Below are 26,316 nucleotides of genomic sequence, written 5' to 3' on the forward strand. Positions count from 1 at the left end.
TGGTCAGCTGTGGTCCAAGGTTGAGTGCCGAAGGGTCGTTGCTCGCCAGTCCAGAGTCAGGAACCAATGGATCGCCGTCAGCCAGTCCGAGGTCAGGAGCCAGAGAATCAACGTAAGCCGGTCCGGGGTCAGAAGCCAGGGGGTCAACGTAAGCCGGTCCGGGATCAGAAGCCAGAGGATACCAAATACCAGTCCGGGGTCAGGAGCCAAGAAGATACGTAAGCCAATCCGAGTCAGGAGCCCAATAGGAGACAAGACAGCACGAACGCAGCAACTGAAGACAGGAGCAAGCCTGGGAACCTCGTTGCAAGGCGACGTTCTGGTCCAGCTACAGGGCTTAAGTACCCTGGAGGCGTCTGAGGTCATCAGGGGGCGTCCCCAAGGTTTCCCGCGCTGGCCCCTTTAAATTAAGGACTGAGACGCGCGCGCGCGTCTAGGGGGCGGGGCTTAGCGCCGCGAGGCGCCGGCTGCTCCGGCGAGGCAGGGAAGCGAGAGCAGAAGGAGCTGTGGGCCCGGGCGAGCTGGGGAGGCGCCGGGCTTGCGGCCGCCGGCGTCCCTGGAGGCCCGGGGAGCGCGGGACCCACGGCAACCCGCGAGCAGGTGGGTGACGATTCCGGGGGTGGCCCGGAATCGCAACAGTAGCAACTTATTCGTGTAATTTTACACTTACTAATTAACTGGTATAATTCATATCAGATTTCTTTATTGTGTACTATTGGCTGGGTGGGAAGTCTGGGTGAACTAGGGGGAGTACAGGCTGAAGAACCAGGAGGTATTGATGACCTGGAAAAGGACTGAGCAAATAGGTGGAAAAATTGGAAAACTGGTTATTTCAATTAAACACTCATTTTAAAATATACTGACTTCCGTGTGTAAATTGGATTTTACATGAGACAATCCTAGTTTATTTTCACAAGTAAACTATATGTACATACATTTTTAAAATTTGTAGGAAAAGTATATGCATTCAATGCATTGAAATACTCATTCTCAATGAACTAAGTGCATTCATGCATAAGCATACATATGCGCATATTTACAGGATAGAATTACGTTTTATTTATAATATGTACATTTCTAATACAAGTGGATTATAAAATACTATTGTAGATCTCTCTGTGACCATATAAGAACATAAGAAAATATAAACATAGGGGTAGATTTTCAGACGAGCGCGAACAGCCTACTTTTGTTTGCGCTCCAGGCGCAAACAAAAGTACGCTGGATTTTAGTAGATACGCGCGTAGTCGCGCGTATCGGCTAAAATCCTGGATCGGCGCGCGCAAGGCTATCGATTTCGTATAGCCTGCGCGCGCCGAGCCGCGCAGCCTACCCCCGTTCCCTCCTAGGCCGCTCCGAAATCGGAGCGGCCTAGAAGGGAACTTTCCTTTGCCCTCCCCTCACCTTCCCCTCCCTTCCCCTACCTAACCCACCCGCCCGGCCCTGTCTAAACCCCCATCCTACCTTTGTCGGGGGATTTACGCCTCCCGGAGGGAGGCGTAAATCCCCACGCGCGAGCGGGACTCCTGCGCGCCGGGCCGCGACCTGGGGGCGGGTACGGAGGGCGCGGCCACGCCCCCGGGCCGTAGCCACGCCCCCGTACCCGCCCCCAAAACGCTGCCGACACGCCCCCGAAACGCCGCGCCGACCGGGCCCGCCCCCGACACGCCCCCGACACGCCCCCCTCCGAGAACCCCGGGACTTACGCGAGTCCCGGGGCTCTGCGCGCGCCGGGAGGCCTATGTAAAATAGGCTTCCCGGCGCGCAGGGCCCTGCTCGCGTAAATCCGCCCGGTTTTGGGCGGATTTACGCGAGCAGGGCTCTGAAAATCCACCCCATAAGATTTTCAATACTGGGTCACATCAAAGGTCCATCAAGACCAGCATCTTGTTTCCAACAGAGATCAATCTAGTTCACAAGTATCTGGCAGGATCCCAAAAGGTTGGTAGATTCCATGCTGCTTATCCCAGTGGCTTCCCCAAATCTACCTTATTAATGGTTTATGGACTTTTCTTCCCGTAGCTTGTTTAAACCTTTTTTAAACCCAGCTACCCTAACATCTTTCACCACATCTTCCTGCAATGAATTCTAGAGTATAATTATGCCTTGATTAAAAAAATATTTTCTCCTATTTGTCTTAAGTGCATCACCTAGTAACTTCAATGAAAGTCTCTTAGTCTTTCTACTTTTTGACAGAGTAAAATCCAATTTGTGTTTACCCGTTCTACGCCACTCATTTTATAGACCTCGATCATATCTCCCCTCAGTCCAAACTAAAGATTCCCAGCCTCTTTAGCTTTTCCTTATAGGGGCATCATTCCATCCCCTTTATCATTTTGATTGCCCTTCTCTGTAGCTTTTCTAATTCTGCTATGTCTTTTTTGAGATGCGGTGACTAAAACTGCATACAATACTCAAGGGGGTAGATTTACAAACAGCGCAAATTGGCGTACTTTTGCTGGCGCATCAGGCGCAAGCAAAAGTACGCGGGATTTTAGTAGATACGCGCGTAGCCGCTAAAATCCTGGATCGGCTATCGATTCTGTATAGCTGGTGCGCGCCGAGCCGCGCAGCCTACCCCTGTTCCCTCCGAGGCCGCTCCGAAATCGGAGCGGCCTCGGAGGGAACTTTCTTTTGCCCTCCCCTCACCTTCCCCTCCCTTCCCCTCACCTTCCCCTCCCTTCCCCTACGTAACCCCCCCGCCCGGCCCTGTCTCAACCCCCCCCCCCTTACCTTTGTCGGGGGATTTACGCCTCCCAAAGGGAGGCGTAAATCCCCGCGCGCCAGCGGGCCGCTAGCGCGCCGGGACGCGACCTGGGGGCAGGTACGGAGGGCGAGGCCACGCCCCCGGACCGCCCCGGGCCGTAACCACGCCCCCGAGCCCACCCCAAAACGCTGCCGACCCGCCCCCAAAACGCCGCGCAGACCGGGCCTGCCCCCGACACGCCCCCGACACGCCCCCCTCGCCAAACCCCGGGACTTAAGTGAGTCCCGGGGTCTGCGCGCATCGGTAGGCCTATTGAACATAGGCGCACCGGTGCGCAGGGCTCTTAAAATCCGCCCCAAAGTGGCCCTGCTCACCTAAATCCGCCCAAATCCGGGCGGATTTAGGTGAGCAGGGCCCTGCGCGCCGGTGCGCCTATGTTCAATAGGCCTACCGGCGCGCGCAGACCCCGGGACTCGCGTAAGTCCCGGGGTTTGGCGAGGGGGCCGTGTCAGGGGCGTGTTGGGGGTGGGCCCAAGCCGCGCGGCGCATAGGGGGCATGTCGGCAGCGTTTTGGGGGGCGGGCCTGGGGGCGTGGTTATGGCCCGGGGCAGTCCGGGGGCATGGCCACGCCCTCCGGACCTGCCCCCAGGTTGCGTCCCGGCGCACTAGCGGCCCGCTGGCGCGCGGGGATTTACGCCTCCCTCTGGGAGGCGTAAATCCCCCGACAAAGGTAAGGAGGGGGTTTAGACAGGGCCGGGCGGGTGGGTTAGGTAGAGGAAGGGAGGGGAAGGTGAGGGGAGGGCGTTAGAGGATTCCCTCCGAGGATTCCCTCCGAGGCCGCTCCGATTTCGGAGCGGCCTCGGAGGGAACGGGGGTAGGCTGCGCGGCTCGGCGCGCGCCGGCTATACAGAATCGATAGCCTTGCGCGCGCCGATCCAGGATTTGCGCGGCTACGCGCGTATCTACTAAAATCCCGCGTACTTTTGCTTGCGCCTGATGCGCCAGCAAAAGTACGCCTATTCGTGCGGTCTGAAAATCTACCCCAAGGTGTATATGCAGCCACATAGAGTTGTTCGAAAGTTATCCTGTAAATGCATCATCAAAGAATGAATTACGATTTGAAAATTGGGTTTTTCAAGAAATTTCCATCCTAACACGATGAAGGTTGAAAAAAGCATATCAAATAAGAGATGACAACTGTGCTACCATTGTAAGCCTGGAATCCAATTTGACACCTAAAGTAACTAGTATATCTTTCAAGGATATATCACTAACAGGCAGCCAAGGAACAATAGAAAGCGAATTATTTCTTAGCATAAACCATATAGCCTTTGATTTGAGAGGGCTCACTTTTTTAACTTGTGTGTAAAGAGCTGGTCATCAATTTAAGTTAAACAGATTGGCATTAGTTATTCTTTCAGAATGCTTAGAATGAATATACACAACAATTTGGATGTTATCATCATATAAGAAACAATTAAAACCATGATCCTGGATTATTGTTGCTGGGGGAGGGGCACAAAAGTATGTATATATTTATCTATGTATATATGTATGTATTTAATTATTTAAAATATTTATTTCCTACCTTATCATCCATTCTAGGTGGGTTACAAATCAACATTCAAATAAACAGAATAGGTGCCAACATGAAACCTTGGGGAACTCTTCTACTTGATTTCAGATAATCTACTAGGGATGTGCAGACCAAAAGTTTAAGTTCATAAGTCCATAAGTCGAAAGGGGGTCACATTTGCGGTCAATATGGACATATGGAGAATTCCATAAGTTGAGTCTATGTCCATATGTGCAAATAAAAATTTTAACCCCTCACCCGCCTTAATCCCGCCCCCCCCCCCAAGACTTACCAAAACTCCCTGGTGGGTCCAGCGGGGTCAGGACGCCATTCCTGAACTCCTTTGCAAGGAGCACGTGACGTCGCGTCACATCGGAGTGACGCGGCGTCACGTGATTCCCCTCGGGTTCGCTCCCGAACCCCTCGTTGGGCCCAAAAGGAACTTTTGGCCAGCTTGGAGGGGCCTTCCTGACCCCCCCAAGCTGGCCAAAAGTGCCTTTTGGGCCCAACGAGGGGTCCGGGAGCGAACCCGAGGGGAATCACGTGACGTCGGCGTGACGTCGGAGTGACGCGGCGTCACGTGATTCCCCTTGGGTTCGCTCCGGGACCCCTCGTTGGGCTCAAAAGGCACTTTTGGCCAGCTTGGAGGGGCCTCCTGACCCCCCCAAGCTGGCCAAAAGTGCCGTTTGGGTCCAACGAGGGGTCCGGGAGTGGAACCGTGATGGACCACGTGACGTCGGCGTCACGTCGGAGTGACGCGAACGTCACGTGATTCCCACGCGTCCGCTCCCGGACCCTCACGGAACTTTTGGCCAGCTTGGGGAGTTTTGGTAAGTCTTGGGGGGGTTGGATTAAGGAGGGTGAGGGGTTTAAATTTTTATTTAGATCAACAATCGCGATTTCCAACGTATTCAACATAGCTATGTTGAATAAGTTGGAAATCCGATCGTTTACGCCTCATCATTTTTTTAAGTTAAAAAAAAAATAAGTTGCATTTTCCATTTAAGTTCAAAACGAATGCACACCCCTATAATCTACTGTTCCAACTAAATTGATAAGTATGACTTAACAAAACCTTTAAATCATAATACCATAACTTCTAAACCCAGCTTAGCAAGTCTGAAAATAGTCAAATGATAATCTAATGTATCAAAAGCAGAGCTCATGTCAAAGAGAATGCCAAGAGTATCTTTACCGATATCTGCATTCAATTGGATTTCATTGAATAGGGCCACAAGAGTAGTTTTTGTACTGTGGCCCTGTCTAAAACCTGATTTCTTGGAATGGAGGGCATGTGTACTCTTCAAGAATTTTTGTAACTGATAAGCTACAACTTTCTCAATAACTTTAATAATATAAGGAATCTACGGATGGGATTCACTCTCCTTACCAAAGCTGCTCTGCCACTCCAGCGCTATCTGGAACTCTTACACCCTTCGGGGTTGCTAATGGGGTACCCACTCCTCGGTGGGGTACCCACTCCTCGGGGGCCTCTTCTGCTTCTTTCAGGTGCTATCAGGAAACCGGTACTCGCTTCTCGAGGGCCCATGTTCCTTGAGTCGCTACCTGCATCTTCAAACCCTTCTACTTGGAAGACTTCACTAACAGTTTCCATCTGTGAGTACAACTATCATCTATTCCACAGTACTGCTTCACTGGAACCAGGTACTCGCTCCTCGAGGGCCTGCCCTCTGTTCCGGTGCCAGACCTCTCATCTAGTGGAATTTCTGTTACTGCTACATGCGTATCATACAACTGAGTTTCCCTGACTCAGAACTTCTCCTAATTCTACCTGGGACACTGAATGCTTCTTATTGTGTACTCATAACTCTCAGTCTCTTTCCACTATAGCACAGCCTAGCAGAGGATTCGCTGTTCTAGTGTTCTGTGGGAGATCTGCCCAGCCAAGCTCTACATCCACTACACACTACTGCCACCTCTGGTGGTTTCCAAAATTGTTTAATAAAAGATTCAAATCTGTGTTTGTGTGTCCAAAGTCTAGCCTGACACTGTGGTCCCTCACAGGACTGCCCCCCGTGGGAGTGGTCAGCTGCCACAGTGTCCAAGGATCTACCCAAACATCAATAACCATAACAGATTGCTAACTCCATGGATCCGACTCAGCTCAATGCCTTGCAGGCCATTCCAGGCCTGGCCCAGCGCATTGCTGAACAACAAGACTCATTGGAAAAACTAACTACTGCGTTTCATCAGGTGCACGCACAGAAGAATCAAGACTCTACTTCCAGGAATGAAGGTCAGTTACCTGAAGTAACTGTGAAGACTACTGTGCCTCTTGCTGCTCCAGTATGTTTCTCTGGGGAGATTCAGAGAACTAGAGGCTTTTAAAACCAGTGTTGTATGCATTTTGCATTACAACCTTCTCTGTTCTCTACAGCCTATGCCAAGACTACTTACATTCTATCTTATCTTGATGGAAGGGCCTTGTCTTGGGCTTCCTCGCTGTGGGAACGCAAAGACCCTATACTTCAGGATACTTGTTCAAATCCGTTTTTGATGATCCTGCCCGACACACTGTTGCTGGTTCTGCTTTGGTGGACCTGAAGCAAGGCAACTGACAACTGGCTGATTTCGCTATAGAGTTCAAGACTCTTGCAAATGAGTTACTTTGGGATCCTAGAAGCCTGAAAACTCTCTTCTTCAGAGGTTTGGATTCCCGCTTGAAGGACGAGCTGGTTGCTCGTAAGACACCTGACTCGCTGGATGAGCTAGTGGCCTTAGCTACTAGAATTGATCACCGGCTCGTGCTCTCACTGTTGTCTTGTGTGACCTTGGGCAAGTTCCTTCACCCTTCCTTGTTCAAATGTACATGTATAAACCCCAGTTTTATGTACCCAGTAATGGAGCAGTAAAGTCTTCAAAGTGGTGAGGGGAATCCTCATATGTTCCACTAATCATCGTAGAATAAAATTACCTCCTGCCCCTGAGTCCACCAGGGCAAGGGTCTGGAATTCCAAATGTCCGCAGATCAGAGAGACAGGAAGAGAGAGCAGAGGAGAGAGCGTAGTAAGACCTAAGAAAAGTCCTCCCGAAGGACTTAGGCCCGTCCATTTCCCAGACATATGGGGCATGTTTGGACTACATGACCAGCTTGTCCACAGTACATGCACAGACCATTCTTCTTCCAAAGTCTTCTCTCTTTGGATGTCAGGTGGCTGCGAGCAAGTTGCATCGGTCCTTCATCACTGGCAACAGGTGTTACAGGAACCATCCTGAGTGCAGGCTTAGCACGAACTTCTTTCTGGATCAAAATGGCTTCGATAGCCTTTGATGTTATGTCATAGGGGCTACCAGTGCCATTGGTCGGCCCCTGTCACATGGTAGGAGCAATGGATGACCGACACCATCTTGTGCTCCTACCATGTGACAAGGGTCGACCAATGGCACCAGTAGCCCCTGTGACATAGTATGGGCAAAGGCTATCGGCACCATTTTGAATACCAGCAGCCAACGGCGTGAGTGCAGGAGATGGCTCCCGGATCCCCCGCTGGACCACCAGGGAGTTTTGGTAAGTCTTGTGGGGGGTCAGGAGGGTGGGGGGTTGTAGTTAATTCAATTTTAGCCGGGAAACGAATAAGAATGAACACATGAACGTAGTGGGGGGTCCCCCTTATCGAGTGGAAAATATCTGCTCTCCAACGAATACGAATACCGAATGCAACATATGCCGTCCCTCTGCACATCCCTAGCACATATGTCCCGGGGCTTTCCAAAATGGGCGGTCCGGGGACTTGGCTGGGGGCATGGCAATGTCCCGAGATGGGTCCAGTGGCGTGGTGGCGGTCCGAGGTGGGGCGGGGGGCGTTCCTGAGTCCTCCGGCACAGCAGCCATGCTGGAAGTTCACGTGCCGGCAGCTGGCTGGCAGGCATAACTCACCGAAACAAGGTAGGGGGGGATTTATGTAGGGCTGGGGGGTGGGTTAGATAGGGGAAGGTGGGGGAAAGGTGGGGGGAGGCTAAAAAAAGTTCCCTCCGAGGCCGCTCCAATTTCGGGGAAAGCCATCGGGGCTCCTCTAGGGCTCGGCATGCACAAGGTACACAAGTGTGCAACCCCTTGCGCGCACCGACCCCGGATTTTATAACATGTGTGTGGCTGCGCGCGCATGTTATAAAATCGGGCGTAGATTTGTGCGCGCCGAGTTGCGCGCACAAATCTACGCCCGCACATAAGTTTTAAAATCTGGCCCATAGTTCATGTGCTTAAATTCCAAACTCACACCAGATGTGCTGTTGTTTCAATGCATTGTGCTTAAATGATATGCAAGCCGCCAAACTTCCCCTGATGCTTAGTTGTGAAACTTTGTTTTTCCTTCATGAGGTTACAATGTATCCACTGCCGCTGATCAAACCCAACCTGATCAAGTTTTGGAAAGTTCCTTCCTCAGGGGCTGCGGTTCCAAAACAATACTCACCAAACCTGGGGGGAGGTGGCATGTTGATGATTATAAAGAATAGACTATCTGATAACTAGAGATGTGCATTGTTTTGTAGTTTCATTTCGGGCTTCGTTTTTGGGGAACAGTGGGAAACTTTGTTTTTCCGTGGTTTGAGGGTTTTTGTTTTTTTGTGGACCCCTGATTTTCAAGTTAGTGCGTAATAACCTGAAATACGAATCTCTACTGGCAACCGGGATGGTGCCTTTAATAGCAGTTATATGAAACTACCACCACTCTCTCTAAAAAATTTTAACAAAAAGTATTTTTAAAGCAGATTTTGGTCCACTACAATAACAACAATTAGGGATTAACATTTAGATTATTTTTATGGAAAATTCAATGACATATACTATAGCAATTTCCTAAAGCTCACTTACACAGGTAAAGTGTATTTACATGTGTAAAACCCACTTTTAAGAGTGTAAATGCTTTTTAAAATCTGGCCCTGTATGCATTGATATACATTCTTTCAATGAATTGCACGTATTTGTGCATAAGTCTATGTGCATATCTTATAGGCCCTATAATATAGGGTGTTTTATAAAACACACATATGCATATATATGTATATGCTTTGCGTGCATTTGTTTGAAAGTTATCCTCCCTGGCTAATTCATTGCAAGAGTCATATGCTTTCTTCTGCCCTCCATAAAAGTTGTGTCCAGAAATTACAGCAATAATGGCTGCTTCCTTTATTGTTTTCTTATGAAGATTGTCTAGCATGATTACTATATCAATCCAAGACAGAAACAAGAAAGTACATACAATACTAACAGAATCAGGCAAGAATCGGCAATTGGTCCTAGGTGGTTAACTTGAGGTTTCTGAAATACATAAGGTCTGTGAGTAATGTTTTACAAACATAGGATGTGGATATTTTATTTGATACATGCTGGAATTTTTTCTAAATCCAAATTTTGAAGGAACCTAGCCCCTACAAGGGTGATGGAATCATTGAGAAAAGGCAGTGAAACATTCAGAACCCTTGCAGAGAGAATACTAAAGACCCAGGCATAAAGGAACATAGATATACGATGTTCTATTAAAACCATGGAACTAGAATGATGTGTCATTTAAGTAAATTATTGCCAATATACTGAAGTCAATTTTATGTCCTGTGTAGCAGAGCTTGTTTATGGGTTTTTTTCTTCTAAACTTTCAGTGTAAATATAAACTCCATTCTTTTTCATCTTAGTTAAATGGTTTTGTAAAAGGATGTTTCTAAAGAATTGGATCACACATATGACTTCTGTGTCTACAGTTGAATAAAAACTACACTATAAGTAATAATGCATTAGTATAGTAGCATAGGAATCCAGGCATAAATCTTCACATTTTCTCACCCATAGAAAGAGATATTGTTGCTGTTTTCATTCTAAGTATGATTTTAATTAATTCTCTTGTGTTTCAAGATAAGAAAATGAAAAACAAAACACAGGGCAAAGTCAATATTGATGCCTGCTTTCAACATATTTAAATAAATCCTCATCCTGTCTGCAATTTCTTCACACTAAAACCTGTTTAGGGTATTTTCTTGAAACCCACATATGAATAATTTTTACTTCTTGCCTTTTAGAACTGAACTTAACCTCTGCTCTTGCTGGGGACTGCTACGGTATGCATAATAGAAGTACAAGTTTCCCTTGACACCTTAACAATGGAGGTAATTTTCAAAGGTGTTACATGCTTGAGAACAGTACTTATCATAGCAATTTTCAAAAGTCCATTTATGCACATCAAATCTTATGACATTTCAGCCCTTTAGAGTGAATTTTCAAAGGGCATATGCACATAAAAGTAACAATTTTGGCCTATCTATTGAGACTAAAAGGTACACCAGCATGCCAGTTATTCTATGATATTACTATTAAGCCATATGAAATCCCACCCATTCAGGAATTAAATGGAAAAAATAAAGCATCAAAATACATGATATTTTGTCTGCCTCAGAACTTTCCTCCTACTTCCTTGGACTTCCAGCTCAATTTATTTATTCATTCATTACAACATTTATAGGCCGCATTATCCACAATTCTAAGCAGCTTCCACTAAAACATACATAAGAACAAATAAAAACAAAACTAAAACAATGCTAAAAGTACACAAATCAAATGCTTGAAAAACAATAAAAACAATACTATAACATAAATATAACAATACTAAACAGCAAGTGTATGCAACCTAACATGAACTGCAAGAAACAACACATCCTTTATGCAGCTACAAAAGAAGCCCTTGTGCTACTAAAATGATTGAATAAAAAGGAGGGAAAATCAAGAGGCCACTGCCCTATAGATCTCAAACGTCTCGTTCAGTTCTGTAGGGCAGTGGCCTTTAGATCTTTAACAAGGAATTTATACATAGGAGAGCACCATTATTTAGTGCTTTCTGATTCAAGGTTAATATTTTTATTCTCCACTTGATTGTTAACCAGTGCAGTGGAAACAGGACAGCAGTTATATAGTCAATCTGGCATGTGCCTATAAGAACACATGCTGCTGAGTTTTAAATTACCTGCAGGGCTCACAAGTTGGCTAAAGGAAGATTGAGATAGATTGAATTTAAATAATCCAGTCCCATCAAGACTAGGGTCTGAAGAACTGTCCAGAAGTCATTTGGCTTAAAATTGCAGCATTTATATTTCAAAAAGCAGCTCCTCACAAGAGATTTAACATGTGTTTAAACAAAAGACCCTGATCAAATATAATCCCTGCATTTCATGCCTCCTTCACAATTGGGATTGAAGAGCCTTCAAATTCTAAACTGGTGAGTCTGATTGGTTCAGCAGATCTGCTGAACCTGTTGATCTCAATTTTCCCTATGTTCAAAATTAGACTATTGTTAGTTAACCAAATTTTAATTAAATGCAAGTAGATTGATATTGGGGCAGATTTTCAAAAGGTTACGCGTGTAAGATACGCGCGTAACCCCCGAAAAGCTGCCCCTGCCTGCCTCTGCGCACGCCGAGCACAAGCCCCGGGATGCGCGTGTGTCCCGGGGCTTGCAAAAAGGGGCGGGGCATGGGTGGTCCAGGGCAAGGGCGGTCTGGGGTGGGGCAGGGCGTGGCACATGTTATAAAATCGGGCGTAGATTTGTTCGAACCGGGTTGCGCGAACAAATCTGCGCCTGCGCGCAGGTTTTAAAATCTACCTCTTTATGCCTAGAATGGTTTTGATGTCTGATGTAACAAGGTAATAAACTTGGATATAATCAGCATATAATTTGAATTGCACAACAAGGAAGGCCTGACAGTAATTATAAATTGGACTGAGATCAGGGCCGGTGCAAGGGTATTTGGCACCCTAGGAAAACCTTACAGTCTGATGCCCCCTCCCCATACACAATTTTAAATTATGCATTTATAACATATTTTACATGAAAAATGACATTCTGAGGTAAAATTAATATACAAGTTGTTGTGATAATTTCATGCACTGTTGTGATGCCAACAAGAAAACTTTGCATCTTGGAATTCATATGGCATACCTATTATGATATATTTTGGCATGGTCCTCCCATATCAACACAGTACTATCTGCCAACACTCAAAGAATAACAACCCTACCTATGAAAAAGAATACCAAAAAAATTACACCAGAATCTAAAATATCAATACAACTCCTAACAGGAAAACAGAACAGGCCAAGCTACTACAGATCCCTACAGAGAAACCACATGCTAAAAGAATGCTTCATTTCAGTCTTTGCATGCAGAACACAAACCCTCACCAAATACAGAATAAAGCCACATAAAGTATAAATAGAAATGTGCAGACAAAAACTGAACTGTAAAACGCATCACGCCAGACTCTATACAGTGTAACAATGGAAAAACAAAAATGTCACCATTCCTCGTGAAACAAATCAATAAAATAAACATATATAAATCATTAATCATAATTATAAAATCATACAAATAAAATAATTTCAAAACAGCTGATGAATAGAATATCCAATAATTAAAGATGCATGCAAATTTTGAAAGCTTTACCAAACACCAATAAAATATTTCAAACAGCAGACACATCACATACTACCCAATAATTAAAATGGTAGTCAATCAAGAAAAATGGACTTACCTTTACTTACCCTCTCCAGCAGTTCTCCTACTCCTTTCCCTTGCAGGCCATACCAGAAGCAGCAGTAGCTGCTGAAGCTGTCCTCACAGACCTCTTCCTTAGGGACCACAACCAGTCTCTTCTCTCTCTCACACACATACCAGTCACACCCTCAGGACCAGTTTCTGTCTCTCACACACCAATCTCTCCCCAACCAGTCTCTCTCTCTCTCTCACACACACACACACACACCAGTCATCTCCCTGATCAGCCGTTCTCACACATACACACGTCACCTCTCTGGCCAGTCTCTCTCAATCACACATGCTCTCGCTTTCTCTTACTTACACACAGGCATTCAATCACACACATGCTCTATCTCACTTACAAACAGGCTCAATCACACACATGCCCTCTCTCACAGCCACAAGCCAGCCAAAAACATGCTCCATCTCTCTTGCGCACACACATTGACACACACAAGCACCCTCCCTGCCTCACATACATATTACACTCTCACAGAAGCACCTTGCTTTCAGACTTGCAGCATTTTTCACTTTTACTAAAAGTGAAAGTGATGCTCCCAACCGTTAAATAAGAAAACCACATTCCTATCAAAAGGCGAAATGACACCCTTCCTTCAGGTTCTGTCCTCCCAAGGGACAGCCACCCACACAGTACAGCTTCTCTTGTTTTATGCTTCCAGGCAATAAAGCAAGTGTCTTTCTTCAAACTATCAGTCGTATGATTATTCATGTGGGAGATATGGAACAGAAAGATATCCTTAGTCGGCTTCCCTTTTAAATGGGAAGATTCCAGTCTTAATCATTTAAAAATATACATTTTCTAAAGGCTTAAAAAAAAAAAAAAGCAAAACCATTTCAGGTTCTATTCTAGTCTTCATGCTTAAATTATGTTTCAAAAAAAAAACTCACCTGGCATTAGTATCTTAAATTTGTGATTTTGCTGAGATGAACATTTTAAATACTTTAATTTTCTTGGCTTTAGTATTTGTCTCTACCCACTTTAAGTTAAATTTTATTTTCCAGAAAAGGGATGCTTAAAATTTAGTAATTTTATCTTTCATCCAACTTTTCAAAAGTTCAGTTATATGTATTATCATATTTCATTTTTTTAAACTGGCAGATTCCTTTCTCATATACACACACACACTCACAGAAAGAAGATCGGCGCCGAGACTTAGGGGGCGCCACGGCAGGCAGGCAGCCAGCTCCTGACTCGCCCTGCCTCCCCGCCAGTGCCACCCTCCCATCAACCCCCTAGTGGTCCAGCGGAGGTCCCAGGAGCGATCTGCCACGCCCGGGGCCTCTGCTGCCACTAAGCAAAATGGCGCCGGTGGCCTTCAGCCCCTACCATGTGACAGGGGCTACCGGTGCCATTGGTTGACCCCTGTCACATGATAGGGGCTGAAAGTAACCGGCGCCATTTTGCTTAGTGGCAGCCGAGGCCCCGGGAGCGGCAGATAGCTCCCGGGTCCTCCACTGGACCACTGGGGGGGGGGGGGGGGGTCGGGAGGGTGACACTGGCGGGGCGGCAGGGCGAGTCGAGAGCTGGCTGCCTGCCGTGGTGCCCCCTAAATCTCGACGCTTGGTCTCCATCTAGGCGAGTCGAAGGCTGGCAGAATTTTGAAAGGGCATTTTTTGCCCTTTCAAAATTCTGCTGCCTGCCGCGGCGCCCCCTAAGTCTCGGTGCCATAGGCACAGGCCTAGCTCGCCTAGTGGTTCCGCAGGCCCTGACTGAGATAAATATTGAAAAGAGTAGCAGAAAGTGCAGATCCTTGAGGAACACCAGTGGGAAGTTGGAACCAATATGAGATGAATGAATTAAAGATCATCCGCTGTGAACAGTCAGACAAATATGATCTAAAACATTTTAAAACCGTTCCTGTAACCCCAATCTCATTATGACGAATCGGTAACACCTCATGATTGACTGTGTTGAACACGACTGAAATATCAAGCATCACCAAAATAAAATCAGTGCCAGAATGAAATCTTCAACCAAAGATAGCAAGACTAGATAGGATTAGGAATTCCATACTATATTTTGGACAGAACCCAAACTGATCTGTATCTAAGATGTTCTACCTATCTAAAAAATCATGCAAATGTTTGAACACAGAGGCCTCAATAAATTTGCCAAGAAACAGAGGAAATTGGGTGAAAATTATTGGAGTCAGTCTGATCTAATTGCCGCTTTTTAAATAAAGTGTAAGTGACCCTCGGTAAGTGACACAGTAACCAGATGGACCATAGCGATATTAGTATCATCAGCCATAGATTTCAATTCATCAGTGTCACAGGAGTTCAAAGAGCAGTTTGCTGGGTTCATTGAACTCACAAAATCAATAATTTATTCTTTGGAAATGTAATTCAATTATTGCCATCTAGTTTCAACCGTAGGAGACAGCAATATAAGACTGTTAGAAGCAGGTTTCAATCTGGTAATGTTTTCTGAAAGAAGTTTACAAAAGCTATTGGATGTAATGACGCAGAAGGTGATGTGACACAATCAAAATGATTGGTTAAGCAAAAAACCACATGGACTATTGCCTGCATGCTGGATCATTTTTATAGATGCTGGCTTTTTTTGCATCTCTGATTTTTAATATATACTGGTCAAGGACATAATTATAATCAGACAGTGATTCAGCAGTATGAAGCATATTCTGTCTATGCTAAAGCTGCTGCACATGTGCTTTAGATGCTCTTAGCTCCAAAGAGGACAAAGGAGCTGTATGTGCTCTTCTAAACTTGTCAGAGTGGAACAGGGCAATTTCTTCAACCACAGGTCACAGGGAATTGTTCCATTAGGCAACTGCATCATTAACATCCATCAAATCTAAACAAGCTATTTGAGGGAGACAAACAGCTTAAACACAATCCAAGCTATAGGACCATGAACCTCCATGGAGTGGAGTCGTAGCCTAGTGGTCAGAGCAATGGGTTCAGTTCCCACTCAGGGATTGCTAAGGCAAATTACCTCTCTCTCCAACAACAATAAATGTGGGGAATACCCCTTTTTTTTTTTTATAAGCCTGATACTTCACTTTCAATACATATCCAGAATAGCTCTCTGCTTCAAACGCAGGGGAGAAAGACTGAACTATTCCTGCGGCCGCCACAGACCCAATTATGCTACATGCCTATGAGAATGCCCCCCTGAATGTACTGATGCTCACTGTTTTATATTCTGGGAATATTTTAAAAGGTATAGTCATGTTTCTGTTGTTTAGGCAATACTGATACAGTTTTAGATGATTCTTACTGAATATTGAACTAAACAAATGCACGAGAGCTAAACATACTGACAGAAATTACTTACTGCAGATATGTGAGTTTTCATCTGAATTATCAGCACAGTCATCCACAAAATCGCACAGATTATCTTTGGGGATACAATACTTATTGGCACACATGAATTCATCAGGAGTGCAGACTCTCTCTGAGATCAGCAATGGGGAGCAATCTTCAAAGGAAATGTCATCCACAGACACATCTCCCATGTAGCTAACTCCTCGTTTTGCCCGGAGGATAATCTACAATAAAAAATATTTCAGTGGGTTACTTTAATGGAATAATGATTCTCTACCTACATTTTTCAACAAGAGGCATTCAATGGTAGATGTTAGCCATGAAGGGGGTAATTTTAAGATTAACCACATTGGTGAAAATCCAAGGGTAATTATTATCTGTAGACTTTACACCAGTTTACAAAGTGAAAGAACATGCATATTTTCACTTTGAAAATAATCCCAGGAAAATCACTGGCATACATTTTACACATGCCAATTTGTACGTGCAGTTCCCTAGAGGGAAAAAAAAACTAAGAATACTTTTGAAAACTAAAACTATGCAAGTAGTTCCAAACCCCTTCCCTGGGAATGCCTCCACCTTCTGCATGTAAAAGCATTTACCTAGAAGCTCTAAGCACTAGAGGTTTGCATGGTAAGATATTTTGTTTCATTTTATCTTCATTTCACTGTTTATTTCTGTTTATTTTAGTTTTGTTTGATCAGGGTCCTTTGTTTGATCAGGTACCTTTCTCCTGGGAATCATCTCTATATCTCCTTCTTCCCTGCTATCTCTCTTCCTACATCATTCTTCAGCTTCTTTAAGATGTCAACACTCAAGTACTTATGTTCCTTGATTTGTCCTTTGGAGATCTTAAATTTATATCAGTTGCTCTTTCCAACTTTTTCTTTCATATTATTGTTCTTTCTTCCATTTTTTTGGTGGGCTCTCTTTGTATACCCGCAAGATTTAAATACATAATTTCTGTCATAAAAATAGCACGACATCAACTCCTTTTTATCATCAGTATTCCACCTAATTGTAGGTAATCTCTTAATTTTTTCATTAGCTTCTGTGTTCTGCCTACTGCTGCAGTGGGTCCATGGACAAGTTCACCATGGCCTACAGTGGCACCAGGGGTCTTATCTTCACCTGAAAATTTAGGTGCGCGGACATTAAGGTGGGCACCTTTATGTCCTGGGCGACATGTGGCCAGTATGAAATTTCTTTCTTTCTTACATCCATGTTTCTATAATAAAGGTGCCTGGCTGGGATTTAGTGGTGTTATTATACAATGGGGTCACTACGTGAAGATAGTCAAGCAAAGCTTGGTGAAAGACATTTATTCTGCCTCATCCTCTTTGGAACACTCTGTTAGCTGCTTTGTGATCACTTCATGATAATATATCCCCCTGTATTTTACCTTAGGAATATGTCGAACTACGTACAATTCTGGTCGCCACATCTCAAAAAAGATATAGTTGCGATGGAGAAGGTACAGAGAAGGGCAACCAAAATGATAAAGGGGATGGAACAGCTCCCCTATGAGGAAAGGCTGAAGAGGTTAGGGCTGTTCAGCTTGGAGAAGAGATGGCTGAGGGGGGGATATGATAGAGGTCTTTAAGATCATGAGAGGTCTTGAACGAGTAGATGTGACTCGGTTATTTACACTTTCGAATAATAGAAGGACTAGGGGGCATTCCATGAAATTAGCAAGTAGCACATTTAAGACTAATCACAGAAAATTCTTTTTCACTCAACGCACAATAAAGCTCTGGAATTTGTTGCCAGAGGATGTGGTTAGTACAGTTAGTGTAGCTGGGTTCAAAAAAGGTTTGGATAAGTTCTTGGAGGCTATTAATTGAGTTTACTTAGGGAATAGCCACTGCTATTAATTGCATCAGTAGCATGGGATCTTCTTAGTGTTTGGATAATTGCCAGGTTCTTGTGGCCTGGTTTGACCTCTGTTGGAAACATGGTGCTGGGCTTGATGGACCCTTGCTCTGACCCAGCATGGCAATTTCTTATGTTCTTATATATTTGTTACGTCCGTCGGACTCAGACGGCTTCGACCCTTGTGCCTCACCTTTTTCTCTGCTCTACCCACACGCCATCCGGGTATTTAGCCTGCGCTTGTTTGCTAACTCATTGAGTTAGCAAGGATTGGATTCATCCGATCTAAGCTACTCTGCCACTTCCTTGCTGCCCCTGGAAGCTCTCTCTGCCCTTCGGGGTATTCTCTAACCTGAGTACCCGCTCCTCGGGGGCCCTTTGCTTTATTTCAGGTGTCTTACTGGGATCAGGTACTCACTCCTCGATGGCCTGCTCTCCCTGCCTCGGTGCCTGTTAGCATCAACTTCTGCCTGGTGGAATCATCAACCTTACAGCTACCATCTAGTGAGTAATCTAATTCTCAGTCTATCTCATCTACAGCTCTGCCATGCTGGGAAACCTACACCTGGATATCCATTAGGGATGTGAATCGTGTCCTCGATCGTCTTAACGATCGATTTCGGCTGGGAGGGGGAGGGAATCGTATTGTTGCCGTTTGGGGGGGTAAAATATCGTGAAAAATCGTGAAAAATCGAAAAATCGAAAAATCGCAAAACCGGCACATTAAAACCCCCTAAAACCCACCCCCGACCCTTTAAATTAAATCCCCCACCCTCCCGAACCCCCCCCAAATGACTTAAATAACCTGCGGGTCCAGCGGCGGTCCGGAACGGCAGCGGTCCGGAACGGGCTCCTGCTCCTCAATCTTGTTGTCTTCAGCCGGCGCCATTTTCCAAAATGGCGGCGAAAAATGGCGGCGGCCATAGACGAACACGATTGGACGGCAGGAGGTCCTTCCGGACCCCCGCTGGACTTTTGGCAAGTCTCGTGGGGGTCAGGAGGCCCCCCACAAGCTGGCCAAAAGTTCCTGGAGGTCCAGCGGGGGTCAGGGAGCGATTTCCCGCCGCGAATCGTTTTCGTACGGAAAATGGCGCCGGCAGGAGATCGACTGCAGGAGGTCGTTCAGCGAGGCGCCGGAACCCTCGCTGAACGACCTCCTGCAGTCGATCTCCTGCCGGCGCCATTTTCCGTACGAAAACGATTCGCGGCGGGAAATCGCTCCCTGACCCCCGCTGGACCTCCAGGAACTTTTGGCCAGCTTGTGGGGGGCCTCCTGACCCCCACGAGACTTGCCAAAAGTCCAGCGGGGGTCCGGAAGGACCTCCTGCCGTCCAATCGTGTTCGTCTATGGCCGCCGCCATTTTTCGCCGCCATTTTGGAAAATGGCGCCGGCTGAAGACAACAAGATTGAGGAGCAGGAGCCCGTTCCGGACCGCTGCCGTTCCGGACCGCTGCTGGACCCGCAGGTTATTTAACTCATTTGGGGGGGGTTCGGAGGGTGGGGGATTTAATTTAAAGGGTCGGGGGTGGGTTTTAGGGGGTTTTAGTGTGCCGGCTCACGATTCTAACGATTTATAACGATAAATCGTTAGAATCTCTATTGTATTGTGTTCCATAACGGTTTAAGACGATATTAAAATTATCGGACGATAATTTTAATCGTCCTAAAACGATTCACATCCCTAATATCCATATACCAACTTAGTGAGACGGGTTCCCTCTGCCGAGGGTCCCTGGACGGTTACCTCTGGATCACCTCACTACTGCCACTGCTGGTGGTATACATCAGCTGTACAATAAAAGACAAAACTCTGTGTTTGTGCATCCTGAGTCTAGCCCAGTACTGTGGCTCCCTGTGGGGCTCCTCCCCGTGGGCGTGGTCATCTGCCAGAGTACCCAAGAATCCACTCAAATACCTCAAACCATAACAATATTGAGGAACATAATTTTCTAGTCTTTACCCTCATTAACTCCACTTTCTCCTTTAAGAGACAGACATTTGAGTTCTTATGAAAGTGTTATAGCCTACCCTCAATAGTCTTGTTGTACAATGAGCAAAATGCATTAATGAAGTAAATAATTGCGATGGAGAAGGTACAGAGAAGAGCTCCCAAAATGATAAGGGGAATGGAACAGCTCCCCTATGAGGAAAGACTAAGGAGGTTAGGACTTTTCAGCTTGGAGAAGAGACAACTGAGGGGGGGATATGATAGAGGTGCTTAAAATCATGAGAGGTCTAGAATGGGTAGATGTGAATCGATTATTTACTCTTTCGGATAATAGAAAGACTAGGAGGCACTCCATGAAGTTAGCATGTGGCACATTTAAAACTAATCGGAGAAAGTTATTTTTCACTCAATGCACAATTAACTCTGGAATTTGTTGCCAGAGGATGTGGTTAGTGCAGTTAGTATAGCTGTGTTTAAAAAAGAATTGGATAAGTTCTTGGAGGAGACGTCAATTACCTGCTATTAATTGAGTTGACTTTGAAAATAGCCACTGCTATTACTAGCAACAGTAACATGGAATAGATTTAGTTTTTGGGCACTTGCCAGGTTCTTATGGCCTGGATTGGCCACTGTTGGAAACTGGATGCTGGACTTGATGGACCCTTGGTCTGAGCCAGTATGGCATGTTCTTATGTTCTTATGTTCTTAAATGAAAAGTAAGCATTTGAATTCTGTATTTAAACAGATTTAAGGAGAAAATGTCAAAAGCCCTTGGGCAATTTGCGGGTCCACAAGTATGTTGTACTTGCATACCTGCAATCTAATTTTCGAAAAAAGCTTCCCTTTGAAAATTTGGGTTGGCAGAAGATGTAGGGTACAAAACTACCTGCAGACTTTGCACCAGCTTTACAGCAGATGCAGAGTATGTGTGCAGTAAAGTACCTGCTACGGTTTCAGAATGAAAGCCCCTGCTTTCTTTAGTTTCCTCATCTTCCTCCCTGGCTCCAACTCTTTATCCATGGACAAAAGTACATGTACTATGGCACACAGTACATGTATTTTAGACCATTGATGAGTGGTCAGTTTTCATCCCAGGGATTTACCCATGTAACTAATTGGAAGGTAATTTTTTAAAGCATTTTTGTAGGTAAAACAGAAATGGCTTTTGTAAAATTGCCCAATATGCAGATAAACATATGTGCAAATGTCATGTTCATATGTAAGCTTACCTGGACTGTACGAAGATATTCGTGGGGGATGGAGTTGGGGAAATGTTTGGAGTTACACGCATGCTTTTGACTTTTAAAAATGAGGTGCATACATTTTCAGGAAATATTTGCGCAGACATTTTAGCAGGTATAACTTGTGTGGGTAGAGTTTGTGGGGATAATTTTCAAAGCAGCCTCATGTGTGTCAAGTCTGCTTTTAAAATTGATGTAACAGGAACTTACACACTTAAAATCGGGTTTTGCATGTGCAAATGCACATTACCAATATAAGTGGGCTTTTGAAAGTTGCCACAATATATGCCATTGAATTGTGCATAGGATATTTGTTGTGTGCCCCGTCCGCGCTCGGCCCGCACACGGGCCTGCTCACTTTCCCAACTCCTCTGCAGGTCCCGGGTCGGCCTCCCCCGTGGCAGCTGCAAGCTCCTCGAGGCCTCGGCGTCCCGCGGCGGTGGTTGCCGGGCCTTCCTCAGTGCCTCACGACGGGGCTCGGTGTCTTCCATGGCATCGGCCCCACCCCTAGGCGCGTGCGCACACTGCCCGATCCAGGATTTTAGTGGATACGCGCGGCTCCGCGCGTATCTACTAAATCAGGCGTACTTTTGCTTGAGTCTGATGCGCAAGCAAAAGTAGGCCTATTCGCGCTTTTTGAAAATCTACCCCCGTGTGTCTTCTAGTTTGCCTCAGTGTCTTATTGCTTGTTCCAGTCTTGTTCCAGCGTCCTTCTGTTCCAGTGCCCTTCTGTTCCAGCATCTGTCTGTTTCTGTATTCCCTCAGATAGTACCTCTTGGACTGATTCTCTGGTACTGACCTCTGCCTGCTCTTGACTACGTTGATTGCTGCCCGGATTCTGACCTTTGCCTGCCTCCTTGACCATGTCTGATCTCTGGAACCTGACCCCTGCTTTGGCTGACTACTCTTGGACTGACCTTTGGAACTTGACCCCTGCTTTGGCTGACTACTCTCGGACTGACCTTTGGAACTTGAACCCTGCTATTACTGACCACTCCTCCTTGAGCCTGGCCCTGCTCCAAGCCTTGTCATTGCAAACACTGTTCTGGCCTTCCTTGATTCCCCAGTCTTCCAGTCTTGACATCGACCACACACCCTTGATCCTGGTGGGCACACCCTTGTACTTCCTCCCCAGGAGACCCTGCAAGGCCTACCTAAGTCCAAGCGGCCTGAGTCCCCAAGGGCTCCACCTGGGGGGCTCTGCGGGCTTCCAGTGGTGAAGCTCCAGCTAGCCTCTGTCTCCTCCTGTGCTCCACCTCCTGGTGGCAGGTGCTTCCTGGGTCCGACCAGGGAGCCGTCAATGCTGCTCCAGGCCAAGGGTCCACCTCCAGGTGCAACAATATTCATGTGTAAGTGCACTTTATGCTTCCAAATGGCTTTTTAAAATTGCTACAATAGTATGTTACATTTACACAGTAACTCCTTTGAAAATAACCTCCTTTGGGTGTTTAATGTAATTCAAGAGGGTTTTAAATATGTTCCATAAATAAATAAATACATAAGCAATGTAAATAACAGGAACATGTATGAACAATTGAATCATCACTTGGAGAAAGCAACACGTTTAATAATTAAATGAGGTCAATAGAGCTAGGGAAGCTGGCTAAGAAGCAATGGCAAATCCTATAGCATAGAACCGAAGGTTCTTGCTCTGAAAAAATAAAATATTTTTTTATAGCTAGGATTTGCAGGACTTTTACCAAATATCTAGACAGATTAGAAGCCAGCACACATTTCCAGTTGGCTGCAACACTAATGCTTGCTGCCAACAATAGTAAATTAGAAAGATTCTTTGTAGTTAACGGCATGAAGTCATCATCTCTGCAGAAGTCCAGCAGTGCCATGGGATAGTTCCAGCGTAGATCTTGGCATGTTATATTTTTAATAGCCTAGATCCACAGCTCAAAAAGACTTGGAAGACAAGACAGTCCCTTCACATATGCTTGAAGACTTCCTCCACATCACATCCATGCCAACACATTACTGGGGTTTCTGAACAGATTTTTTGCTTCCTGACTGAGATAAGGTACATTTTAAAGAGAATTTTGCAAATAAGTGAACATTTTCTCATGTTCAAATCCACTGATTGCTATTAATCTCACTCACAGTCTGCACCTCAAACATTCTGGTAGTTAAAATTTCCTGCACGTTTCTTAACTCCACTCAAGAGAGTCTTATATAGTAAAAAGATGAAATTCTTAAGATCACTGCTTTGTATATGGATTAGGGATGTACATTTGTTTGGAAAGAATGCAAAAAAAAAAAAAAAGCATCAAATGAGGCTATTTTGAATTGCCTCTGAATTAAACAAACCAAAAACAGCCTCCTATGAAAATAGTTTAAATTTTGGGTATATTTTTGGATTCATGGCATTTTTCTTTTTAAAAAAAACAGGCCTCTGGTGGACCTGTCTGGGCTTTCCTAGCCAAAAAAAGTCTGCTTTTTGCTGATTCATGATGAGGTCCATATTCAGAAATATTCAGCCAGCTAACTCAGAAGTTAGTTAGCTAAGTGAATGTTTGGACACTTTACCAGCTAAATTCTAGCCAGCTAATAAGTTAGCTAGCTAGAAAACAGCCGGATAAATTAAGGGCATTCTAGGGGTATAACGAGGAGGTGCTGGTGATAATGTTAGTAACATTATCACCAGCAACGAAGACACCGTCAACTCCACCCCCTCCCCTCCCCACCCCAACTCCTTCCCCCTAATTTGCATGTTATCGCATACAAAAAGACCCTTTTCGCAAGTGATAAACCTTTGATAAATCACCCCTTTAGCCAGCTATGTCTGGTTGAGCCAAAGAGCTGTCCTAAAATTAGCCAGCTAACTTTAAGATATAACTTTGGAGGTATCTTCAATAGTGTGGTTGCACTATTGAAGATACCTCCAAAGTTAGCCGGATAAATTTATCCGGCTAACTTTGCTATCTGGACTGTATCTGAAAATGGACCTCAATGTTTTTAAGGTTTTATTGTATTTGGTTTTATCTATTCTTTTTTAATACAGAAAGCAAAGAGAAGCCTAAGAAAGCCTCTCATTGGCCCAGAAGAGCTCCAGCCCTGATTGATCAGTAGGGTATAAACCAGGTAATTTCCTAAGGTGCTCAACAGGGATTCCTCTCTGAGCAGCTTCCTGGATCTTTGATTGCCTGTATTACTGCATGGACTGTGTCTGCTTACCCATGGGATTTTATCCACCTCATTTGGGGCCTTGGTACTTTCTTTTCTAAATGGGTGCTTGAACTTCACTTTCTTTGTCAGTTGCTGATACTCCCAACCAGGGCTTAATTTGTGAGTTAGCCTGGAAAAGTGTTCCATCACTTCTTATCAGAAGAGGCAGAGCAGAAGGGATGTTCTGCTCCAGCCCCTCCCTTCTAGGTGATCTACAGGGACAAAGAGGAGAAGGGCTGAGCCTAGAGCAGAAGGAGCAGACACTTTGCTCCATAATCCAGTCCCTCCCCTCCTCTTCTGCAGGGAACAGGAGGAAAGGGTTTGATTCTGAAGTTAACATTGCAGAGCAATGCACAGACATTAAATGAGATCAATTAGCATAAGTTTGAAACTTGTAAGCATGAATGTCAATCATTAAAGCTTCAACCCTTGCCTTAATGATTGGCACTTCTGCTCCTAAGGCTTCATTTCTGGTAGAAAGATCCAGGATGGACATTCTGCCACCTTTTTTCTGGGAGCTGATGAAGTAGAGCAGAGAAGGCAGTGTAAATCAGTTCTGACTCCCCTGGGGTCAGTCTAAGGGTTACATCCTACTTAAGGGTTACATGTAAATCTCTAAAAAATTTACAGAAAAAGCAAGATAGATGTATAAATGTAGACAGAAAATGTATCAGGTTTGGCTAAGAGATATTGCCACTCCTACTAATCCATGACAAGCACAGTGAGACTGGAAATCAAAGGATTTTAGGTCTGAGCGAAAATAATTTGTCCATCCTTATTAGTTTTAATTATTGAGTGTTGATTTGTCATGGAGGGGAGGAAGCAAATAAACTGGGGATCATGGGGGGAGGAAGGGAGTAAATGAACTGGGGATGGGTTAGGGAGGGATGAACGAGGGTAAGTGTGGAGGGGGCCAAATACTTTAGGCATGCCACTGACTGTAGGCTATCCTTTGTGAGAAGTGTGGAAACTGTAACAAACTGTATTGCTTGTCACAATTCAAATTCAGTTCTTGCATCAGTGTTTCCAACTTCTGCAGCTCTGCTCTGGGCTGTTATACCTCCAACTGTTCCAGCTATTCTAACTCCATTCCTAGCTATTCAGGTTCCAGCAGCTTCATTCCTTGCACCATTGAAACCAGATCTTGCATCAGTGACTCTGCCTCCAGCAATTTTATCAGCTCTGTTCCAGGCTGTTCCAGCCCCAGCTGTTCCAGTGATTTTAACTCTGTTTCTAGCTATTCCAGTTCCAGCATATTTAGTTCCTGCACTGGTGAATCCAACACTTGCAGTCCATACAGTTCCAATTCCTGTACCAGGGAATCCAGCTCCAGCTGTCCATAGAACTTCAGCTCCAGTTCCTGTACTAGTGAATCCAACTCCTGCTGTCTATACAGCTCCAGCTCCAGTCCCTCAACTGGTGAATCCAACTTCAGCTGTTTCAGCTTTTCCAGACAATGCAGATGTTGTGTAAATTCCAGTAGACATCCTCCAAGACCTATATCTGGCTAATCTGAAGGAACCTGCCCCAACCACCAGGATTCCAAGATAAGATCTTGTATCATACCTCCAGCCCAGCTTCAAGTTGTCTCAGGTTCTAATAGTCTCAACGACTTCAGTTCCTGTACCAGAGAATCCAGCCCCAGTCATCTCAGCAACTCTAGTTTCTCTACCAAAGAATCTGGATCCAATTCCACTCATCTCAGTGACTCCAAAACCCATAGTAGAAGATACAGTTCATTGTCACTCCATATCCCCCATTGGAGGTTTTGAGTCCAGTCATCTCTCTGATTCTAGATTCTCCACCGAAGGATCCTGCTCCAGTTGTCTTTCTGTCTACATATTCCCTATCAAAGGATATGGTTCCAGTCATCTCTCCAACCTCATATCCTGCTCATCATGTTAATGGCTCCTGGTCCAGCTCCAGGTGTCCCAGTGACATTTGTTCTAGA

General features: G+C 45.2%; 1 protein-coding gene across 1 annotated transcript in view; it reads right to left on the minus strand.

The window, feature by feature from the left end:
* MALRD1 (MAM and LDL receptor class A domain containing 1) overlaps positions 1 to 26,316 on the minus strand; it is a 954,719-nt gene that overhangs the window by 587,324 nt on the left and 341,079 nt on the right. The window contains exon 25 of the mRNA XM_029587045.1: positions 16,143 to 16,356. Coding sequence (XP_029442905.1) covers positions 16,143 to 16,356 — 214 coding nt within the window. The remainder of the gene's footprint in view (positions 1 to 16,142; positions 16,357 to 26,316) is intronic.

The sequence above is a fragment of the Rhinatrema bivittatum genome, chromosome 2, assembly GCF_901001135.1.
Source record: "Rhinatrema bivittatum chromosome 2, aRhiBiv1.1, whole genome shotgun sequence".
In the NCBI taxonomy this organism is placed as follows: domain Eukaryota; kingdom Metazoa; phylum Chordata; class Amphibia; order Gymnophiona; family Rhinatrematidae; genus Rhinatrema; species Rhinatrema bivittatum.